This window comes from Pyrgilauda ruficollis, unplaced genomic scaffold, assembly GCF_017590135.1.
Source record: "Pyrgilauda ruficollis isolate IOZ18807 unplaced genomic scaffold, ASM1759013v1 scaffold117, whole genome shotgun sequence".
Lineage (NCBI taxonomy): Eukaryota > Metazoa > Chordata > Aves > Passeriformes > Passeridae > Pyrgilauda > Pyrgilauda ruficollis.
In genome coordinates, this window is record NW_024509988.1 from 22,643 (window position 1) to 47,133 (window position 24,491).

Genomic DNA, 24,491 nt, shown 5'->3' on the forward strand with positions numbered 1-24,491 from the left:
TTATGTTACTTACTAGACATTGTACAGCTTCTCAAACTTTAGTGTGTGGCTGCTGATACCAGGAAGAAACAAGGATCTCTTTGTAGGTTTCAAAACCAATAGCTTCAGAGCTACTATATCTCACAGCTACTTACAGGCAGAGACAAACCCTTGGATTGTGTGGGAGAGGGTGGAAAAACCAGTTAATTGACCTAATTGCACAGTGCTGGAGTTTGCATTCTGATATTAAAGGATAACACTGCATTGAAGAAGTAGCATCACTTTGACCTTTCTAAGCCAGCAAGGAAATCCTAAATACAGTTTAGATTCCTATTAGAAGTTTTAATTCACTTTCACACTATGTGGTGCATAAAATCTAGTTTTTAAAATGCTTCCAGTTACAGTGAAAATTTACCACTTAACAAACTTAAATCAAATTCACACTAACCCAAATCCCCATGAAGATACATGCCTAGAATTATTTAGCTCTGCAGTCATTCACAAGTATTGGCAGAAGGACTCAAAAATGTGAACGTAGGAGCCTGTGAAAGGTTGACACTACCCTATGACTGTGGCTTGACACAGTAATTGTGATGCATGTGCTTACTGCATTTGAGAATGTGCTGTTGATCTCAGTAAGCCTCTCATTAGTCAGAACAGCACTACATTGTAAACCACTGCTTTAGGAAACATTCTGTCAGCGCTTCCATCCTGAATTACTTCTAACTCCCTTTTCACACATTAATGTTTACTCTTAACAACATTTTTGACTCAGAGTGAAGAAAAGTGGTTTCACCTGTCATTTTTTAAATTACGTTTTATTACTGGAAAATGTTCTGTTTCTTTTATTCTGAAACCTTACCATTTTTCTGCAGTTACCAAGTAATATTTTTTCTTACCTGTTACCAGAAGAGTAAGAAACACTTAAAAATGCTAGTTAGTTACATGCCAGCAAACAGATGTATCTAAAACCAAGAGATGTTATGATTGAAGTAACTTTTGGATTACCCTTCATAAGCCCCTAAAACCCCCAATAACTGCTCTCTTTAACATCTCTGTATTTGTTACTTTAGATTTAGGAGCCCAGACACATAAGCAGTTCCAGAGAATGTAAAGATAAATATTCTACAGCAGTAACTTCACTTGTCATCTGCAGGGACACGTTACATGGCAATAAAACATCAAGAGGTTTCCTTTTGAAATGCAGGGGTGAAATGCATCCCTTTAGATAGAACACTCCTGTAAAATTATATAAAGTATTTGTCCCCGGATGATCTTCACTTTCTGTTAACCCTTCAATTGATGCACTGAACAAAAAACAAAGACAGCAACACCTCTGTGTCACTTATCTTTAAGCTAAATTGAAATGTCATCTCCAATATAACTAAACCAGTACTGGATGAATTTAGTATTCAGTCAATATTTAATATATTATTACAGACCATTATTACATTATAGACATTATTATAGACCAAATTTAGACAATTTAGATGGTCTTTCCTCAAAAAAATCTTGCTTCTACGTGTATATACGTTAGTTGTATATATTATGTACCTATTGTTGCTGCAGCCCTCTTATGACATTATCAGATAGTCTGAGAGAAAACTCCAACATTCTGCCCTCAGCAGCACAACTCTAGCTCTTCCTTTCCTCTAGTGCTTAATGGATTTATTGCACAGCCTAGTGAAAGGCTGCATTTTGTTTTGGGCTCATGGTTTGTTTTTCTACAAATACGGCAATTGAAATACTCTTCAGTTTACTCGCAATGTACTGAGATCAGGAAAGCCTTCCGGCCTGTGTTAAGGTGAGCAATGGAGGCACACTGTGAAGATCAAAACCTTGCTTTTCCAAAGGCAGTGGGATGCTAGCATCTGGTCTTGTGGAACTGCAGCCTCAAGGTCAAACATGATTACTGCTACCCTTGCACAAAACCACTTGTTTCTATGCTCTGATTTGATTTCCTTGAAGATAAGCAGGCAGTCTTGTCCTGCCTTCTTACTAGGTTGAAAACAGAATGACACCTCTTATAGTGATGCTGTTAAAGACATCCCACTCAATGATTACTTTCTTTGTCCTGGCAATCAGGAGCCATTAGTCCCCAAACAAGTTTGGGACTGGCAAGGACCTATCTGGGTAATACAGATGTGCTCATTTTACATATATGGTGGGAATCTTGGTGCCCTCCTGTGCTTTGCCGCTCCCATTGCCAATTGTTTGCTTATCCTCATTAACCATGCACTGTGGGCACTTCATTCCTGCTGCTTCTCTCCCTGCCAACTCTGTTGTCCTGTGGCAGAGTCTCTGCATTCTGCTGTCCTCTCTGTGCCTTGCCTATCTTTGTTTTTCAGGGTGTCAGCTATCCCAGTGCAAAGGAGTGATACAGGCTTGGAACATGTTACCTGTTCCTTTCCAGGAGCAATTCTTCTGAAGACCTGCTGACAATGATCCAAGTTTAGTTTGTTACCAATTACAAAAGCAGAGACTGTTCTTTTCTATCTCTGCATTTTTCCCTTCTGATTTTTAGAGCAGTTTCATGGTACTGCCAACAGCATTTCCTAACATTTTTGAATGAAACAAGTGCAGCATTTAAATACTGATTTTCTATCACAGAAAGGCCATCCAGTTGAGGATGAGATCCCACAGGCTTAGCCCGTCAGCCTTTTAAATGCGGTTCTGTTTCAGCTCCTTCCTTCTCTTCACATATTCACTGACTTGCTCTAGGCTTCAGTATGTCCTCAACTCCATCCAAGAAGTGAGGTTAGCATCAGTGTTCAGCACCTCAAAAACTACTTTTAAACCTGACAGGTAACAGAACAGCAACAGTCTACAGTTCACAAGCATTTTAGAAAGCCACAAAAAAAATCTTACCAGGAACAATCCTAACAACCAGGCTCAAATTTTAGAAAAGAGTTAAAAGACTTTAAACCATATAACTGCTTATCTGAAAACTGATGCATGACTACAGAACTAGTCTTACATAACCCATTTTAATATTGCAGCTGGATAGGAAATGGGAACATTCCAGTCTGGTCAGCAGGTTCACTGCAGACATTGTTGATTAACTATGGGAAACTAGGTATGTTAATAGTTTCTGCAAGATTTCAGCTAAGAACAAGGGTGAATTTCAGGAAACTGGTAATCTACTGATAGCTCTTTAGGTATACTATAGAACTCTGCCCTTGGAATGCTACTTGCTTGATTACAGGAGCAGCTACCGTCTGTCTTCAGCAGTTCACCCTGTAACCCATGTGCAATGGCATCTGGCCATTTTTTATCCTCTGATGACTATTGCAAGTCCCTAATCTCCATAATCCCTTGCCCTCTACAAACACATAAAATTACTTCCTCCTCACCAGTACAACTGGTATTTCTGCATGTTAGTGCTGGATTTGAGAGAACGGGCACATGCTCACAGAATTCAAGTTGTTACTTCTTCAACAAGAGAACTATTCTTACTTGACAAGTCAACCTAAGTGTGAAGTAAAAAGGATTTGCTGCTATCACTTCTCATACTGTAATGTTATGTGTACTGTTTGGTCCCATATGTCGCTCAGTAGGTTGACAACAAAGGCTGTTTGGAGAACTGCTGTGCCCATTTTTCAAATCCAAAACTAAGGACACCAAAGAACCAAAAAAAAAAAAAACAAAAAAAAACAACTTCAAATCACTAAGGAATTTTTAAGTTCCAAATTATCCTCTTCTTTCACCCTGACATTGCCTTGTCCAAATATTTTATGAATTGTGGTTTACATGAGAAAAATACAAAAGGGGGACATGCTCAGTAGCAGTTACACAGTCCTGAAATTGCTCACAAAAGGCAATAATTGGGACAGAAGGTTTAAGGAGGATTACAGACTGCTTCCCCCACAACTGCTCACAGTGTTGACAGTCTTGTCATGCAGATGTTAGTTGGTAATATAGAGAATAGAAGGGACATGCCAGAGACTACTTGCAATACTCCCCAAAGCATCTCCACTTCTGCCAGGCTATTAATGAACACAAGGAACAGTGACATAAATGGCTGAGGCATTTCTGCTTTTAATTGACCATTTCCCAGAAGGGGGCACAGAGATGGACAGTGCTTGAAACACTGAAAAGTAGGTAAATGTTTGCCTGTAATACACAGGATTGGCCAATTTGAACTAAGTCATTCAGGAGTTTTCTTTCCTGCCTACAGAAGCAAAGTAGTTGAAACGTTATCTGGCAAAGTCCTGAAATTGAGATGCACAGAGTATCATAAGTAGTATTATTTGACACAGACTCCTCCCCAGTGCTTTTGCTTCTGCTATGGCAATATCGGTGGCCATGTTTAGTAAATAGCAGCATATATGAAGGATTCATATATGAAAAAAAGAGACACTTTAACAGAACTAGTTTTTCCAGTTAGAAGCAATGGGGTTGAGGGACATAGAAAATTCTCCCAGGCACCAGACAAGAAGAGCTCAGAATTATGAAAGTATTACTTATTATACATGAGGGTTGTCCCAGCAACAGAAAAACAACCACAACATTATGAGAAGTGGAAGAAAAAAGTAGCACTAAAATTTTCCATACTAATGCTTGAGTTTCAGTTGACATTACTTTCACTGCAAAGACTATGGCTGGTAGATCATACCATCAGATACTAGGATAGCACATCACTGCTTCCTTTATTTTGGAGGCGGCATATTGTTTCAAGCAGTTCAGAATTTTAAGTCAGCAGTGATCGTTTTCTATATTTCAATAAAAAGGGGGCTTCAACTCAGTAAAAATAAAAGTATTCTCTAAATTGCTTTCCTTTTCACTCTTGTCTCTTTATAGCACAAACTAGAGGGCGTCTTTTTCTGGCTCTTGAACTGCAGAGCTATCTGCTGTGGACCAGAGCTTATTCCTGGATTCACACAGTAACATGGATTCTCATGTGAAGTGCAGGTATTCCTTGGCATTCTTGACCCAACCCAGCAGAGCTTGGCTACGCAGCACTCTCCAGGCTTCTTGATAATTTAATGCAGCTTCCTTGTAGTCCCAGTAGGTTTTTAGCGTCTTCATCCTGACGGAAAATGCACAAAAATTAAAACAATTCTATGATCCTATTGAATATGAGGTCACAAAATGAAAAAAGAAATCAAACATCTAAGGACATGACAATCTCCTATGAACTCTTCCATGCTACTTAGTGAAATTCTCTTCTAGGGAGACTTGGAGACACCCACGCTTTAAAGCTAGACATCATCATCAATCTTACAAAAGGAAGCAAAACAACTCTTCTAGCACTACAAATGTCTGTGTTTGTGTGACCATAGGCTACAGAAAACTTCCATGACAGCAAAAACCACTGAAGCAAAGCTGAAAATGCAGCTAGGGTGCTTTGAATTGGATTTGAATTAGTCATAGTGTGCTAGAAAACTGGCTGAAGGGAGAAGGACAGAATGAACTGGACATATTTTCTTTTCCAACAAAAAACTAACAGGGAAGAATGAGATAGAAAATACTGTCTTTTCTTTCCCTCAAGCAAAAGAGACACGTCAGTTTTGGTGTTATTCCTCTTCCTCAAGTACCAACTATGCCCCACAATCTCAGCAGAACAATTGGTCACTCTACTGAGTACATTACACCAATGATTTTCAAAACAGGGAAATTCAGGTCTAGAGTATCTGAACACCAGTGCCTGTAAGACAATTTCATCAAGATTTTTTTCCTTTCCTTGCATTCCGTTCCCGACCTCTTTCATTTTCCTTTGCCAAAACATCTGTCAGCCACATGTGATAGGTAATGTTTATACCTTAAACCCAATATGAAGGGAAGATCATAGGCAACATTACCTTCACCAAGAAAGAGAAAGAGCCAAACTACTACAGGAAGCCTAATCTGTGAGGTCTGGGAACTACTGCACTAACTTCTAAAACAGGCTTTCAAGCTCAAAGGCAATTATGATCACCTCCAAAAAAACCCCACAGCTCTCCCATAACAGCAGACCATAAGAAGCTCTGTTTGAGGCACTCAGCATTCTGCCATGAATTTATTTCTAAAACACCATGACATGCAAAGCAAGCCATATTATCTATCCTTCAAACCTTGTGTTCAAAAAGGTGCAAGAGTGGAGAACCTGTCTATGCCGTTGCTGAACACAGGAGATATAGTCTCTCTTAAAAAACCTGCCCTGCGCTCTTATCACAGCCAATTCATTTTCCTTTCTCCACCTCTTTCACATTATTCATACCCTGTGAAACTAACCTGGGAGCTGTTCTCAAAAGTCCCACGTAAGGGCCCCACTAGAACTCTCCCCCACCTGGCCAGTGGAATGGTCACGGAACCCCATTATCTGTACTGGATCTGGAACGGGAATCCTCCATACTGTGAACTGAGCAGGAAGGAAGAATAATAGTACGATCTTAATTGTGATGGCTTCTGAACACAATTTAAGAGAAAAAAGGATTAGTTATTCATTTAATAAGCCCAGCAAGAAAGTCAGGGCAGGTTTATTTTACAAAGTCTCCCTTAGATTCAAACAAAGGGCAATACAGCCAGCCACACCTTATACAAACAGCAGTGCCTGGAGACTCTCTACGGTGGATGCCACTGTATGACAAGAGAAGGTTTTCACTTCCCCAGGTGGTGACTAAGGCATGTTTTTTCCTAACAGCAGGGAAAAAAAAAACCCAGTAATGCAAAAAATCTCCTTTGCCACATTACCATCAAGTGATCTGCAAACAATACCACAGAGGATTGTATGTAACAATTCAGATTAGCAATAGCACAACACTGTCCAATGGTGCCTCACCATTCCCTTAGCAGTGAGCATGGAAAACATGAAAAGAAAGAAAAAAAAGATGGATTTATGCACCAGTAGTTTCAAAATGATAACATGTGAGAGGGAATCAACAGAAGAAAATTAGGTATGATAGGTGACAGTAACAGGTAATAAATAAACATTAGTCTACCCAGAGAGAGGACAGAATTTAAGTAAGGCACAGGAGACAGATCATAAGAATTACTGCAAAGGAAGAAAGAAGGTGGGACAGCATTATACAGTACTATCTGGTTCTTAGTGAAGCAGCTCATACCAACCAAACACCACCTCCTTCTCAGTCTCATCTGAAAGCAAATAAACTAAATCCTGAAAAAAACCAAATTGATGAATGTCATGCTTAACATCTTAGATAAGCTATATTACTATAAATACATAAATTTGACTTTTAGAAGAGTCAGCAAAGGTCTGGCCCCAGTAGGCTGCCTACCTGTTCCAATTTAACAGCACCCACACAGATCCTCTGTGTGAAGAATGAATTAGAAAGTCACAAAAAGCAGGAGTAACAGATTTAGAAACACACCCCAAAAAAACCCCAAACAAACAAACAAACAAAAACAAAAAACCAAAAAAACCCCAACACAACCAACCAAAAAAAAAAAAAAAAAAAAAAACCCAACACTAAAAAAACCCAAACAAACAAGCAAAGAAAACCACAAAAAAACCACCCCAAACCAAAAACAAAATAACATCAGAATAGAATCAGTTCCATGTAAAGCTTTAAATTCCTGGTTCCCAAGTCTGACAGTGGACAACAGTAAATGCAGTAAATGAAGGCAGTGTTACATGAAGAATAACCCTTGTCCTAATATACCCTACAACTACAAAACAAGCTGTTCAACAGATTTGAAAGTATTACAGAATGAGCATTCTTTGATGGATGGAAAAGATGGGAAGCAAGAGAAGTGGACTAGAAGAGTCAGGGAAGGAACTTAAGAGTCAAAGTGGAAAAAAGAAACTGCATGATAGCACAGCTTCAGAGCCACCCATTTGTGGGAAGAGATAACAAGATACATTTGAATGTGAAGAAAATACAAAAGTGGTAACAGTTAAATACACAGAAGTTTAAAGAAACAAGAGAGTGTAGGATTTCTTATCTTAAGTTCACTCAAACTCAGACTCCAAGGGGGAAAGAAAAATCAAAACATCAGAATACCATGTAGGAAAAAAAGGGAAGATGAAGGAAACAGCAACACGAAGACACTTTTTAATTGTGCTTTTTAAGTGAAGAGGAGGAAAGGCAAAAGACCTCAAAGGCAATCAGCTGCACCAGCTGACTGGTGAGCTAGCACCTCCTCTGTATAAACAGAGTTTGTGCAGTGAAAAAACGATGTCACATCTGTGAATCAGCTGGACTTTGTCAGGAGAAGCCCAGACAAACAAACAGTAGAGGACAAAAAAGTCAAAGGAAACAACATGGCCAGTGGTCTAGAAAAGCCCTGAGGTGAAGTGACTTTATGTAAGCAGCATGTGAACAGCATAATGAGTCACCTACCCAACAATGCACAAGGTCCAAGTCCATTTTGAGGAAATTATGACGGCTAAACAAGAGAGGACAAACTCCCACCCAAAAGAGGCTAAAAATTTTGTATTTCAAACTGATTTAAGGACAAAGAATCTCTACCCATAGAATCAGTTGAAAGCACCTCAGCAATAGCACGGTCCATATGGACATTGAAACTTTGAAAGAGTTCCGAGACAATTCCATAGACACAGAAGGTAAAATGCAATCTTTAATTCAACAAAACTCAAAAGCAAGCAAGACCCATTAATTAAAGATCCAGGGTGCACTTTGGCTAAGTTTGTTGCATCTACTGTCTTAGTACCATGAAGGGCTGAAATGGCCTATCTCCCCTACTTTCAGTCACATATGCCTCCTGCTTCCTTAGCATGGGCTTTATCTGCTTCAGATTTCCATTAAGTTTGTTAGTCCAAGAGAAAACATAGAAGACAAGGAAATTGTTTTCAGCCACATTACCTAGCTGAACTGGCTCATCATGAGATTGGAGAAGTGCTACTGACACAAGGGAGAAAACAGGAATCAACAGCCAGTAGCAGCAGTGAACCACATCAGGAGCAGCTACAAGCAGTTAAACTGGCTCAAGATTTGGAATACCTGCATACTAAAGCTGGTGAAATTGTATCTGGAAGTAAGTCTAAAATAAAATAAACTTTGCATGGCAATGGATTTGGAACCCTCTACATCTCCCAGAGTCTAAGTTTCTGTACGTGTGACACTATGCTTTACTTTATAGTAGACCACCAAATACATAATGCAACTAATGCTATGCCATACTGAATGATTACTGGAAGTAATTAACTCCAGTCTGATAAACGAAATTTGTTTTTAATAATATAAAGGAAAATTCCAATTATGGCTTCCTTCAGACAAAATCTGCTTTATTTTCTAACCAGAAGGTCTCTGTGCAACACATGCATTGCATAGAAAGAGCCCTATCTATCCTTATCAACCATATGAGAGAAAAATGCAGAAAGAGCACTATCTCACTTTACTAGCTCTTACTCCACCATATGCTAAGATGAAAACTGATTTTAACCTAAACTTAAAAAAAAAAAGGTTTTTTTTACTTAAACTCTTCCTTCTTGTGAAACAAAGTGGAATTTGACAGAATTCCAACACCAACTAGATATCAATATCTCCATGGCAATTTTGGGACGCAGGATTTGAATACCACCAAGGGTAAAGAGCTGCAGGCAGCTGATCTAATAGCTCATGTTTTCAAAAAAGATCCCACTTCCTCATCTTGTGTCTCTTTTCACGTTTTTCAAGTATCAAACTTTAACAATGGACTTACCTAAAATGAGATTCATGAGCAGATACTGTATCATTACAGTATTCTTCAGTTTGATTAAGATAATCACAGAATCACAGAATTTCTAGGTTGGAAGAGGCCTTTAAGATCACAGAGTCCAACCCATGTTCTAACACCTCAACTACATCATGGCACCAAGTGCCACATCCAGTCTTTTTTTGAACACATCCAGGGATGGTGACTCCACCACCTCCCTGGGCAGATGACTCCAGTATTTGGCCACTCTTTCTGTGAAAAACTTCCTCCTTAATTCTAGCTGTATCTCCCTTGGCGCAGCTTGAGACTGTGTCCTCTTGTTCTGTCTGTTGTTGCCTGGAGAAAGAGACTGACCCCCAGCTCAGCACAGCCACCCTTCAGGAAGCTGAAGAGAGTGATAAGGTCACCCTGAGTCTCCTTTTCTCCAGGCTAAACAACCCCAGCTCCCTCAGTCGTTCTTCATACAGCTTGTGTTCCCAGTCCCTCACCAGCCTCGTTGCTCTCCTCTGGACACACTCAAGTGTCTCAACGTCCCTCCTGAACTGAGGGGCCAGAACTGGACACAGCACTCAAGGTGTGGCCTCACCAGTGCCGAGTACAGGGGAAGAATGACCTCCCTGCTCCTGCTGGCCACTCATAAAATTCATTCTTCTAAAGGCAATTATAATGTCTTTACCGTAGAGTGTCTGGTAGATCCTCTTGTGAAATACTTGTCACCAGCTTTTGGAATTTATGGAAGAGTTCCACTTTACAGATTTTGGATCTGATATAAAAAAAAATTAAAAATTAGGAATTCTGATGGAAAAAAAATCATAAATTCACTCCACCTTACAGCAGCACATCCCAGCTAAACATTTATGATAGAAAGCATTATGTTCACTTCTCAAAGAATGTAATAACTTCTCTATCATTTATCTTTTCCTACACCATCCAAGCTGCCTGCATACCTTTTCCCTTAAGTTTTAAATGCTATATTGACAAAAAGCTGCATTGCCCTGTTCTCCCAGCCAGCACTCACCAGTCTGCAGAATGAACATTTTAATATCACACTGTTATCTGCATGAAGCTGCACTGTCATCAGTTCACAGCTGCAGTAAGGTTTAGCCAGAAGGACTAGTCCCAGAACAGATCAAACAAGCACACCACTCCAAAAGCTTTTTCAAACTGTTAAATTTTGTATTATCCAAAACAAATAAAAGAAGGAGCAGAAATATCTGGAAAAATGCTGATGTTTTCACAGTGGTGACAAGGACACATTCAGCAACAGCTGCAGGGCAGTTAAATACAAAGAGGCTCACCAAAAAATAAAGTGAGACAAAGTTTTAAAGATCTTTAGAAGATACTATATACATCCATCAGCTTTGAGCCCTTCTACTTCCCCAAAGAGAGGGCAACCAGAATCACTGTTTATAAAGTGTAGTTTTGTTTTGAATGGCCCAGCTGTTTCCTCTATTTAATTATCTTTGCATACTTATCTTAACAATGACAGATTCAGTTCTCCAGCTGATGCTGGAGAAATGCAAGCTGATTCTCCAGAAGCACTGAAAACAAAATCAATTTAAAAAAAAATCTTCCTATGTTGCTAGCATGTATTTTAAGAACATCCAAAATGGCATAGATTCAATGAATCTCCACAAGGATCATCAAGTCCAACTCCTGGCTCAGGAAAACCCCAATAATCCCAGCATATACCTGAGAGCATTGTCCAAATGCTCCTTGGACTTGGACCACTGTGACCACTGCCCTGGGAAGCCTGTTCCAGCACCTGACCACCCTCTGGGTGAAGAACCTTTTCCTAATATTCAGCCTAAACCTCCCCTGACAAAGCTCCAGCCATTCCTCGGGCCCTGTCACTGGCCATGAGAGAGCAGAGAACAGGCCTGCACCTCTGCGTCACCCCACAAGGAAGTTGTAGCCTGCTGTGAGGCCTCCCCTCAGTTCGCCCTTCTCCACGCTGAACAAACCAAGTGACCTCAGCTGCTCCTTGTATGGCTTCCCCTCCAGACCCTTCATCATCCTGATGGACTCCCTTTGGACGCTTAGAGCTTTATCTTCTTATATTCCTGTGCCCAAAGCTGCCCCCAGGAGGTGAGGCCGCACCAGAGCAGCGCAGAGTGGGACAGTTCCCTCCTTCACCTGGCCACCAGTGCTGGGCCTGATGCCCCCCAGGATGAGAGTGACTCTCCTGGTTGCCAGGGCACTGCTGACTCATATCCAACTTGCCATTAACCAGGACCCCTAGGTCCTTTTCCATGGCCCTGCATTCCAGCCTCTGATTCCCCAGTCTGTCCATAAATGCATGTCACCCTGTGCCACGTGCAGAAACTGGCATTTGTCTTTGTTAAACTTCATATGGTTGGTGACAAATAACCCTGTTATTTGTCAAGGTTTTTCTGCTGGGTCTGTCTTCTTTCAAGGGAGTCAACAGCTTCTCCCAATTTAGGGTCACTGGCAAACTTAGTGTACCTTTGAGGTCTGCATTCAAGTAATTTATTAGGATGCTGAAAAGCACTGGCCCTAAAACAGAGCCCTGCTGAACCCTACTGGTGATGATGGCATGCAAAAATGCTCTAAAATTTAAGATTCAATTGAATCTGTCAAAGTTTCATCTTGTAGTTTTTGGTGCTTTAGTTAATTAAGCATTAACAAAAGCACATACCAGGCATTTACCTGCAAATTCCTTTTACTCAGTCAGCCTTACCGTCCTTGGTATTTAATGTTATGTAGCATACGGAAGAGGGGGGGAAAACCTCAAACAACACTTCCCAGCAATCACCCTGAGATTCCTTGAGAGGAAAAAGAATGCTGAAATACAAGTCTTGTTTATTATTAAGCACCATCAGTCCCAATAAGGCTGTAAATTCCTTATTTTCATTATAGAAGTTCCTTTTGTGACTGTTTACCTCCAAAGTGTAAATAGTTTACCTGTTCATTGACATTGTTTTTAATTCTGATTTCCTAAGGAAACAAGATGTTCGTAATCACACAGTCTCATAGGCTCTAATAACTTTTGAAAGTTTTAGTGAACTTCAAGCACATATTGAGAAGAGGTTCTTTCAACAATAATTGAGTTCTTACACTCCTGTGCTAATTGCCAGCCAGGAGATGGCTCTCAAGTTTTAGAGCTGATGCACAAATGCTATGTTACAAATTTAATCCTACTGAGAAAAAGGGGTTAACTGGTTTGTTTGATCTTTCACATGTCTTCTGGAATACTTACATATCGCATATTGAAAATAAATATTCTACAGTGCACAGAGAGCCTGTCTTAAAAGATGCACTAAGTCACCTAGGTCACCTATGTTAGCAATACCCCAGACACCAATACTGGTCACAAACCACAAAGTCCCTGGTCTTCTTCTTTCCACTGAAAATTTGGAAATACTAGGATATACCAGGATAAACTTCAGTCAAATCAGGCCTAACTTCAAGCAGCTCAGAATGTGCAGGCAAATGAATAAATTCTCCACAAGAATTGTCTAACCTGTATTTACTATGCTATTCACCCCTTGTCAGGATTGTCATCATCCTTCCAAAAAGTCTGGGAAACATGAACAATATGACCATTGATAATCTGGTAGTATAATCAACCAACAGCTAAAACACGAACACCAATCCTTAAGTTGAATTTCCACAGAACAATGACAATTTTGGCCACTTCACCTAAAATGAAGATAACATAAAGATGGAGAAATTTGTCTGCAATTGCTTATAAGTAATTCCTCTCAACCTCAAGAAAAATAAGTAACTATTTCTTTAAACTATGATTGTTGATAGAGGATTTCTTAAAGAGTTGAGCGACAAGTTGGCTGAACCAAGTGCCAAGATGGAAAGGTGACATGTTCATGTTAGGAGTGTGCTGCCATCATTTCAACACATTTTCAAACTTTAAGGCAGAAGGTCATGGTTCAAAGCTACAGTTTTAATGATCATACATCTTTAAAAGGATGGACTTTAAATGGAGGACAGCTGGCTTGACTATTCAAGTAAAAGAAATCTCTAGAAAGAGAACATGCAATGCACACATTTCCAGCACAGTCAAAACCAGAAACGAAAATTCTGTTTACTTCAACATCCTTCTACAAGTAAACACCCTTTTGATAAAAACTGATTGCAGTTCTTCACCACCATTACCTACAACGTTCTCAAAAGGTATAAAGAAATAGGATAAACTTGTTAATTCTCATGTAACTTCCATTATTCCAACTGCCCTTTCTCCCTTGCACAGCGACTCTTCCTTCTCCCCAGCTCTCTACCTTCCCCCTTCTTCACCACTCTCTAGAGTTCCTCCTGTTCTGACAACATCACATGAACTCACAACAGCATGTAAGCTAACAAATAAAACATGTCTAGATATTACAACACTCTCACACCTGCTCTGATGGCTCCCAATCGCCTTCTTTGTTGTTCCCTGTCGGAAGCCATCTGAGGTGACATCCAGAGGTTGTTCAGGGACTGCACTCCAACTGATAGCTGTAGAAGACATTACGAACAAGGGAGATGCTCTTGTCACAGAAGCAGAACCTAACAGTTCCTTTCATTCTATTTGTTCACATGTTGGTTCCCAAAATAATTCAAACTAGAAAGAGGACCATGGTTTTCCAAGGCCAGAATTCCAGTATGTAAAAGAATGTTTACTTTAAAAAAATGAAAACACACACACACACACAGAGCTTTCATCTTAGTTAGATCATTTAACAATCCATGCCTCTAAATATCCGGCCTTCAGCTTTGTAATTCTCCATTTCTTAGGGGGATTCTACTTTCCTTTGTGTATCCTGTCCAGACAACGCATGAAGAAATTTCCAAGTTAGATGGCTTATTTTCACATCAGGCTGTGAAATACTGCCCTTAACTACTTGCACCAGTCACTCTATGTTTTCCTTCTTAATTTATGGTCTGCTATTATTTTATTGTGTACTCTAAGTAGTTTCATGTTTGATAACTGAAATACACCAAATATTTGTAGACTTTACTTGAAAAACATTATTAGGTAGTAGTCAAATAAAAATAATTTGTTGAAAGAGATAACAAGTGCCAACAGCCTTAAACTCTACCCCAAGAGTGAGAACATTGTAATCTTCTCAGATTGTAAACTTCTTAATGCTGAAACTCTGCACACAATACCTTACAATTTCTAAGTAATGAGCAAAGCATCAGCAGCATGTCAACAGAAACTGACATGTCCAATATGTCTCTCTACAGCATAACAGCAGATTCTTCAACTTCTACCACCATGAGACAGATTCCATTTCCTAAATTCTCCCTCTTCTCTGTGTTCCTAAAAGGCAAAATAGTTGCACACACATTCACTCCTAAGACCATCTTGTCACTCAAGATGCTTAAAGACTGCTAATGTTACTCACTCACCTTTGTATTACAATTCAGCTGTAGTATGCCAATTGTACTTACACAGTGAATCAAGTACAATGCTGTATCACTCTACTAAATTACAGTCCTGTGTAACATGAAATAACATTAGATACATAGGACTGGTATTAAATCCTCCACATGTGAAATATCTAAAAATCACCTGGTTAGAGGATGTCAGTTTCTGACAAGCAGATACAAAGTTATTTAAAAATTAAAACATTTTCCATTCTTTCACTTTTTCATCATTATCTCAAACTTCAAAGTACTGAACAAAAAAGATACTTTCTTAAAATAACAGCTGAAATGTTCCTATCAAGCATCTTTCAATACTCTGTGTAACAGCCCTAAATTTAGAGTTTATACTGATTTTTACTCCTTCAAGAAAAGAAACCACCTGTCATAAAAAAAAGTGTGCTAAGGCATCATTCATCTTTATTTAACAGAATGACCTGAGAAGTGTACAGCAAGAAAGACATACACTGAATTTAGTCACAGCTGCTTTCAGGCCTTTTTTGGTAATTCAACTGGCACTATTCTTCAATGATGAAATTTGTTTCCTATCTCACAAAATTGAAGTAGTCTCCTTCCAGGCACTTGTAAATAACTCCAATTTAATGAATGTGAAGTCCATTAAGGAACCCTTTGTCTCCATTCTATTTTATCGTTAGCTCTATAGTAATAGAAAACTTCCAGTTCCGATTCAGACAGAAAAGTCTGAGCAGAAGCAGAAGGCAGGCATGTCCAAGTTAAAGAAACTGCTTAGCCATGCACATAGAGTAGCAGCTCCTATTTTTTTTCCCCAAATGAGACCACATTGCAAAATCACATTGAGACTTATGCATTCATTCATCACCACGGCAAAAAATGCCATGCCTAAAATATCTATCAATACAACTTTTACACTACACTACTCTGTATTCTTTCTTCATTCACAGATTTTTGGAGCAACTACAAACATAACTCAGCATGGCAAGTCTTTTGTTCATTACCACAGAGAATGCTAAACTAACTGAAACAAGAAGTCTTTTGTTTTCTTCTTGTACTCAACTTTTGTTTCCCCCTCGTTATTTTCTGTCTGTGTTTAATTATAAACTCTTAATCACATCAACCAAGTTTATTCAGCCTGAAAACTCCCTACTGGAAACTAGAGGCTGAGACAAATATTATGAACAATTAAGTCATGACCTAAAAATAATTTCTTGCTTTTTGTACTTTGCCACTAGCATACTGGCAAGGAATGATGTTCCATTCCAAACAACCAAACCCACCTCATTTCTATTTGGACTTTTGCACACAGTTACGCAACTAGCCCAAATTAACTCACCTGCACTACAAGGAACAAGTTTTGTTTTGCTGTTACTTTGAAGTTCCTGAATTGCTTGTCGGCTATGTTCAAATTGAAGATCTGATTGCAGCAGCTCAACCTCTTGAGTAACAAAACCATCTGGTAAAGATGAGATGCGCTGACATCTACAGTAAACACAGAAAAATGCAAGTGATTTTCAGTATGCTCTTCCCAAACAGAAAAATGCAAGTGATTTTCAGTATGATCTTCCCAAACAAGACCATTTTGCACCATTTCCCTTCATTATCTAAATTAAAACTGAATTGAACATGAGTTATTATAGGTGAGACAAGGAGGTCTGGAGGCATTTTTCCCTTCAGAAAAATATTTATTAAATAAAACCCCAAAAGCCACATTAGTTTATTAGGACCTTGTCCATCTTAAAAAAATATACAAATTTGCTTTTAAAAAGGTCGAGTTAAAAGCTATTATAATCAATTAAGTATGCAGGACAAAAACTGCAATATACTTCTGCAATCACAAAGAAAAATAAAAATCACAAGGTATTTACATAGTCAACTGCATTACATCGGGAATTGTTTTATGAGGTTAAAGGTTTATAATCAAAGCCTAAAAACACACAAAGTATACCTACAGTCCCATGTATAATCTTATCTTTGTTACCTTAAATTACGGTTACATACTGAACAACATTAGGATCATATAAGGAAAAAACAGCATGTGTTTAATCATTACAATATTTACACAGAGCAGGAATTAAGACTGAGATTCATACTGTCAAATTCAATAGTCTGAAAAAGTGCCTGACTGCACTAGGACTAACAAGGCCAGGCAAATTCTTGTTATGTGTCACAGAATGAGGAAAGGACTATTCAGAAAGCTCCACCGGGTATGTCACTAGAGTTTCTCCATTAACAGACTTAGGACCACTTTTATAATCATCCTGGAAGGACAGATAAAGAGACAGTGAAAAGGAATTACTAAACAAAGACAAACCTTTCATAGGAACTGGTCTAGTCACTACCACTTAAAAAGAATGGTTCAGCTCCCTGTTTTTCTCTTGCTCTCCTTTCCCTTCACTCTGCCCAAATCCACTTACCATTCTCTACTGCTCTACTCTACTGATTTAGCCTCCCAAGTAAGAAAAATATTCACTTCCTATCCTTGTTGCTGGGATAGTTTTCATCACCTGAAGAATCTGAATAGAAAGAAGGCCAGTGCACAACAGATAACCTTTCTCATTTTGCGGCAGTGCAGTTCATCTCTCACACAGATCTCCCTGAGGTGACAGGTTATGTTATGAGAGCTCCACTACTCACAGCAAGGAAAAAAATCAGCTCTTGGATGTAACTGAGATTAAAGAAGCAGACAAATTTTTACCACCATGAAAATGCATATAAGCTTTGCCTCTCCAGTGTAACACAACTGTCTTCTTCCAGCTGACCAGTACAATCTGTCACATACTATGTGTCCTGAACCACTGTAGTAAATCAGAGAACAGCTGAGGTGGGAGGGGAACTTCTTGTAGGTTATCTAGTCTAACCACCCCTCCTCCAGACGGGCAACCTACAGCCACCTGCTCAGGACAGTGTCCAAATCACTTCTGAGTAACTCAAAGATGGGAGACTCTACAACCTCTCAGGGCAACCTCTGCCAGTGCTCCATCATCACCACAGTAAACAAGTGCTTCCTGATGTTCCATGGGAACCTCCCATGCTTCAGTTTGCACCCATTGCCTCTTGTCCTATCACCAACACCACTGCAAACAGCCTGGCTCCATTTTCCAAGACACATTATCGAAAGCTTACTAAAGTTCTAATATTTGTATGACACACATTGTCTTCCAAAGCTCCCTGACTCCATACACACCACCTGAGGAGAGCGCTTACCTTTCAATAACTGCTCTCCGCATAGCTTCTTGGCTATATGGACACTTGCCCACTACAATTGCTGACAGATACACTGGATACTGCAGAAAATGCATCAGAAGAGCTCCTTGACACCCTAACACATTCCAGCGAGCCAGTTTATCACTGCAGGACATAGAGCATGTTCTGTCTCCTCGACCTGGCTTCACTCGTAATAATCCCACACAGTGGTACCCCAGCCCAGGTATTCGGGCATCATCCAGCTCTCCAGGTACACATTTTGCTCCAGTTCTGTGAACATCTACTACCTTTGATCTCACTAAGCCAGTCTCCTTATTAGCTGTTTGCACCTCTGCAGAACATTCACAGCTCTTCTGGTTTCCGTTGTCTTCTCGTTTCACAGATTCATGCTGAATAGCCAGGTCTTCAGTGATTACAGAAAAACAACCACCATCATCAGTTTTCATTCTCTTCATTATATAATTCCTTGCCATCTCCTCTGTTTTTCTTTTATCTTCTGGACATAAGTGATTATGGTTACTTCTACATTCTGCCGACTGTCCAGCTTCATGACCTTCAGTCACTGGCTTAGAAAACTGGTTCTCTGGTTCACTGATTGGAAAAATAGAAGCATCTCCACCTGGAACAAAAGAAATAACATAAAATTGGCCAAAAACCCATCTTGTGCCTGGAACACATCATACCAGTAATATTACAACTACTAGTAGCTTTCACAGATCTGTACTCAGGAAAACTTAACTATGAGAACACATTTTTGAAACAACGTTGTCCTGTGCCACACTGAATCAAATCTCACTGAAATTTGAGCCAATATATGCTTAATTTAAAGTTCTGCATTCTATGTAAGAGATAATCAGCAAAGGAAAATTTACAACCCAAAAAGTAAAAGGTAACAAAGGCATTTGACAGACTACAAGAAGTGCTGAAGACTCACAGGAAAACCAGACTGATCTAACCAAACAATATGAACCTCAAAAGATTAATGAAAGAATAATCTGTCCAGTTAGGGTGAAAGCTTTAATCTCTATCACTGAAACATGCTCAGAACCAAAATTCTGAAACCCAGTTCAAAGCAAAACAAACCTGACAGGCCTGTTGATTTATGTGAGAAATTTCTCACAATGTGAGAAAAAGAAGGCAATGAAATTATTCTCACTAATAAATTTGGAGACGTAATTTCTATTCTCAAATGCACTAATGAAGAAAAACAATATTGCATATTCCAGCAATGCACTCAAAATCATGAAAATGTATGAGCAACTAACTCACTCTGAAATACTGATGAGGCATATTTTGAGAGCTCTTAAAACTTCTTTGCTCTGTAACAGACACAGACTAGCAGTTAAAGAACACACCAATGAGAGAGCATGGTAACATCAAGATGCCTGATATGTTGGTAGACCATGAGTCCACATTCCTTCATTCTGTCAGTACACCTTCATCTTTGTGGTGCTGTTTTTTTTTAAACACACAAAGAATGTTTTCCATGACAGAAGTTTCATTACATTCCCAAAGTTTTGTGTTGGGGACCTAGTGATGTTTCATCAATGGGGCTTTTTTTCCCGTTTTTCAGGAGCATGGTTTTGGTTTGTTGGGGGGGTTTTGTATGAGTCAGTGTTGGCTCTTCTCCCTCATTTTTCTTTTTGCTTACTTTTGGGTTCTTTGTTTGCTTGTTGGTTTGGGGGTTTTTTGGTGTTCGTTGGGGTTTCTTTTTCTTTGTTTGCTTCATGGGGTTGGGGGTGGTTGTTGGCTAGGTGTGAAGTATCTTCCATTTGGTTGTTTTTAGGGATGGTGGTAAATGTCAGTATTTTTTATTAAAATTTTAATCCAAGAAGATAATGTTTGAAGCAAAGCAACTAGGCAATATGGCAGGACCTCTGACAAGTATGTTATTTTCTGGAAAGAAAAATAGCTACTGTTTGAAGTTAAACATTCCACTATATAACGAACAGTACATCAGACTTACTGAGTTCTCCTGAATCACATCCAGTGAGATAAAATGCCAAATCTATCTGTGGAGTAAAATACATCTTTGGGTGCGTATCGGTAAACATGAATTACTGCCTCACTCTCAATCCAGACCAAAGAGAGACAAAAGAAAGACATGGGGCAGAAAAGATTCTACAAGTGGGAGCAATGTACTTAGTTCACTACAGCATACTCACATGGGGTATGACTGGAGAAGAAAATAAATATGATATTTGGTTTGAGTTTCCATTTCCCATTTTCAGTTCCTGGACTAAAGATACATTGCTGATCGGAAGCTGCAAGCCATAACTGATGGAGAAGATACCTGTTAGGCAGAAAGTTTTCATGAAACATTGACTTCCTTTTTGATGCATGAGAAAAAAACCCAAAACTTAAATGCCCTCTAGTGTCTGTTCTTTCCTGATGGGAGTCTATCAGGAGCCAATCAGTTATGCTTCTACAGAGAGATGGCATCCAACATAATAAATGTAATCACATCATTGGAACTTTAATAATAGACCTCAAAGATTTGGGTTCAGTGCAGTTAACATTAACCATTTTGAACTGTATAGATAAGGTCATTTCCTCCCACTGTGTGTGTTCTTATCAACTCTGCAATTCATCTTATTCTATGAGACTCAGTTTAGTGACATCAAATTGCAAGAAACGTACTCATTTCTGCAGAATTACTGTTCCCCTGGCTCAGTTCCCTGAACCAGTTTATCTCATGTAAATCAGACGACTAGCATGTGGAAAAGAGCAAAAATTCTATCCTTGACTAATAGTCATCAGATCTGCATTTATGTCACATGAAATCAGATCCTAATTCTTTATACAGAGGCTCCAGAAGAACAAGAAGCAAGCTTTTGTGAAAAGACCTTAACACTACCTAGAAGTATAAAAATTAGTCTAAAATCCTGCTGACAACAGGAAAAAGAGTGTTGCCCACACAGAAGTAATGCAATCTTTCACTACATTCTCATATGTGAAGCTACAAAATTTGGCTACTTCAGCAATAGGTCAACACGATTTGTATCACAACAACCTCAGGTGGCACTGAGTAACAGCACTGTTACAGTATTGAGTAAAACTTCATTCACACCTCACCTCTGGAAGCTCCTCTTGGCCACAATTTCAGCATGGCTGTCATTCAGAATGTCTCCTAAACCAAAACCCAAATGCAAATACTAAGTCATTACTAAAAAAGACAAAACAAATGGAATTCAACATAGGACAGTTCTCCATATTTATTACTATCTGAAGGTTTCCCACTGGTTTTAGAGTATTGCAAGATATTTAAACTTCCAATCACAACAAAAGGAGGTACACACATGAAGGATAAAAGTACTCAGTCTGCAGCATGTCAGAGACTTCTCTGAATACCAAATTTTAACTCTTCTGGTACTGGAAACCCTTTGAGTTGAATAAACACTACCATCCTTCAAAATCTTCATGACTTTTGTTTTCAAGGGTAAATCCTGATATTCTCAAAACACATTCCACCAGAAAATTTCAAGTGTTTGTTCATCTTTTGGTTCAAGATTCTTTTTGAACTATGTCCTCCAATTTAAACTATTTTTCCTGCAAATAATTCTGACACTCACTAAGTATGCACATCTCATCTTCAGCTTTCCTGAACAGTATCTGCCTGTTATGTTATGTAAAGGAACAGGAGCTGTAGGTCATCTTTTATTTCAGAGGTAAAAGGCCAAGTGACAGAAATCCTCCTTAACAGTTTTAAAAATTTAGAAGTGATATAACAGATAACCATTAACATGACCTACCACCAAGTTAAAAATGTTATCATAAAAGGAGAATATTTTCTAAATTTGAGATTACTGAAGACAAACAATGGCAAAACAAACTAGTGTTAGTTTTTCCTAGACAGTTTTCTACTTAGACCATTAATATCTAGATTGTAAATGATACAACAGTTTGATCATAATTTTCCTAAATCAGTCAGAAAAATGCCTATGTCAAAACTTTTCTGAGATAGCCAAATCATAAGAAACATCCAAAAAAAGCTAAGATACAAAATGTAGTTTCTTCTCTTTTGGTCCACTAATTAATTTCAAAATGAAGGATAACAGAGAGAACATGAAGTAGCCTAAACCAGATACAGGCAAAACCATTTCTCATATGTCAGTCTAGTCCTCCTCTGAAGTCTAAAGAGGGTAGAAAGCCCTGTACCTACACATGCACAAACACTCTGCCCACTTAGCCACTTTTCAGCATTCATCATTACTACAGCTTCTTCCCTGTCCTAGCAGACAGATACATCATAAGTTAAAAAAATTGACACAGAGAGCATGGAAAGTCTCCTACAATACATAGTAAGAAAAGATAGTTGCAAGAAATCATGCATCTATCCCTTACATTTACTGTACAACACTTAAAACTATCGAGCAGTAATATGCAGTAAGAAAGAAAAACCCTATTAGTACCTTTCTGCTGGTTAGTACCAGCAGTGGTAACCTCTTGCATCAGACCTCAACAAAACTAGACTGCAACAGATAACCAAAGCACAATTTGCTTATGTTTTGTTTTGCTTTTCGTTATGAAGTCTTTGAGTATGCAGACTCAGGGCCTAAACTACACATTTCCAAATATAAGAAGTACATTTAGCTTTGAGGCAGCAAGTGCAGCAAACCTTCATGGCAGCCATTGTGGCTGCCTAAGCTCCTCTCTCATTGATGAAGGAAGGTCTGCCCCACGCTTCTGGCTTCAATCCAGAACAAGTCTGAGCAGCATGCCTTGGACATTTTCATTAATTCTATGACACCAGCAAGAAAGAAGGTAGCATAGGTAGTCTATTCTTAAATTTTATACCATACTTACCAGTTTTTCGCATTTTGTTTTGACCAATACATTTTGTTCCAGTTCCCATAGCAACAACTTCCTTAGTTACTGAAAAAGAAACAACATTAAGTGAAAAAACTATCGCCTCAACTATTGGCAGAAGCATTGCTCTCATACAGTCATACTGGTAAGACAACACACAGAACACTGAGTAGAAGGGAATGTACAGAGAGGCAGATCATGCAACCTTACAGAAAGGAAACAGATCGAGAACTGAATACAGCAGGCAGAAGCACTAATGCTAGAAAAAGTCTATGACCACATAGGAGGAATGCTAATACAAGCTTGATATGCTCGACAGCACACAGCAGACACTGCTGTAGCATTCCTCAGGCACATAAAAAATAATAAATATGGAATACAATCTGCCTAACAACACTGAAGTGCCACTAAGGGAAAAGAAGATGATGACAAACTAACACAAACACAGGATGTAGTAACCTGTTATAGGAGAGCAAACCTTTCTCAGATTCTATCAAATTGAGCATGTTTTTCCAAGAGTTTGTATTAGGAATTCTGGTCCTGCCTAGACTTTCACCACATACTGAACAGCCAAATGAAGTCTTTCATTGTCTTATTTACAGTCTGGGAAGAGCAGCATTTCACTAAAACATCCTCTTTTCAGACAGAAGTTGTGAATCACAACAATCGCAAAGAATAAAGAATTTGGGTAGAGACCGATGAAGGAAAGGATGTATGTTTTTTTAAAGGCATCTTAAAAAAGGAAATATAAGGCATCAAGAACCTTCTCTCCCCTTCCCTTCTCTCCCACCCCTATCCCCAAAACTCATTCTTACCCTGCAAGTTTTCTGGACTATCAAGAGCCCCTCTTTGGGCTGCAGATTCCACTTTGACAACAGCTGCCACTGAAGTCCATTCCCTGTTTGGATCTGGTTTCCCCTGCTTAGGAAGTCTGGTCCTGTAATGCAGGTAACATAATCCAGCGATTTCATCAGCTGACCACATGGCTCTTGATTCGAGTGCAGGTTCTACATAGAATTGGATTCCATCACAACACTTGAATAACAACCCCCATCTCTTTAAATGCTACCATCTTGTTCTGCACGACAATTTCCTGCACCACATTTCACCAACAAAGACATCATCCCTTTCAGGACTACTTACAGGAAGTAAATTATTCCAAATGGCAAGAAATAAAAAGCAACGCTAGCAGCAGCAGGTGGGTTTGCTGGGTTCCCAAAGCTCCCACTATGCAGCAATCAGGCGCATGCATCACGCCGCCACTCCGGTGAGGTCTCTGCAGCACACCTGAGGCGCCCGGCACCACCAGCCTCCTTTCGAGGCGTCCCCCTTGCCGACAGACCCGAGGCAGCCCACGCTCCGAGGGCGCACCTCCCGCCACTCCGGCTGCAAGCCCTGCAGGCCCCTCCCTACCCTGCGGGACACCGGCGCCGCTGCTCCTCGCCAGGACGGCCGGCGACATCCGAACCCCCGGGCCCCCACCGCGCCCCACGGCCTGCGCACGCGCAGCCGCTTCTCGCGCGCAGCAGCCGCCGTTC

General features: G+C 39.5%; 1 protein-coding gene across 4 annotated transcripts; it reads right to left on the reverse strand.

Annotated features, from left to right (window-relative positions):
- Positions 1–47: 47 nt before the first annotated feature.
- ADAT1 (adenosine deaminase tRNA specific 1) lies at positions 48–24,486 on the reverse strand. Of its 4 annotated transcripts, none has more exons than XM_041484195.1 (10): positions 24,367–24,486; positions 23,769–23,960; positions 22,951–23,019; positions 21,220–21,274; positions 20,310–20,437; positions 18,145–18,763; positions 16,274–16,419; positions 13,950–14,049; positions 10,253–10,339; positions 48–5,008 (listed from the first exon to the last, which is right to left on the reverse strand). In XM_041484195.1, exons 1-10 carry the CDS (start codon positions 24,413–24,415, stop codon positions 4,876–4,878), a joined length of 1,578 nt encoding a protein of 525 aa, XP_041340129.1. In that variant the 5' UTR covers positions 24,416–24,486; the 3' UTR covers positions 48–4,875. The 4 variants fall into 4 exon arrangements, with proteins under 4 accessions (XP_041340129.1, XP_041340148.1, XP_041340138.1 ...); XM_041484214.1 differs by having other exon boundaries at positions 23,769–23,890; positions 24,367–24,427; XM_041484204.1 differs by lacking the exon at positions 24,367–24,486 and adding an exon at positions 24,097–24,338.
- Between the last annotated feature and the right edge of the window lie 5 nt (positions 24,487–24,491).

Bases quoted from the DNA above. Each gene is read 5' to 3' on its own strand.
- ADAT1 (XM_041484195.1), bottom strand. From the start codon at position 24,415: ATGTCGCCGGCCGTCCTGGCGAGGAGCAGCGGCGCCGGTGTCCCGCAG. The intron at 20,438-21,219 runs GTGAGGTGTGAA...TCTGCCTAACAG, and splicing joins GCCAAGAGGAGCTTCCAGAG to GTATCTTCTCCATCAGTTAT. The intron at 16,420-18,144 runs GTAAGCGCTCTC...TGTTTACTGTAG, and splicing joins CGGAGAGCAGTTATTGAAAG to ATGTCAGCGCATCTCATCTT.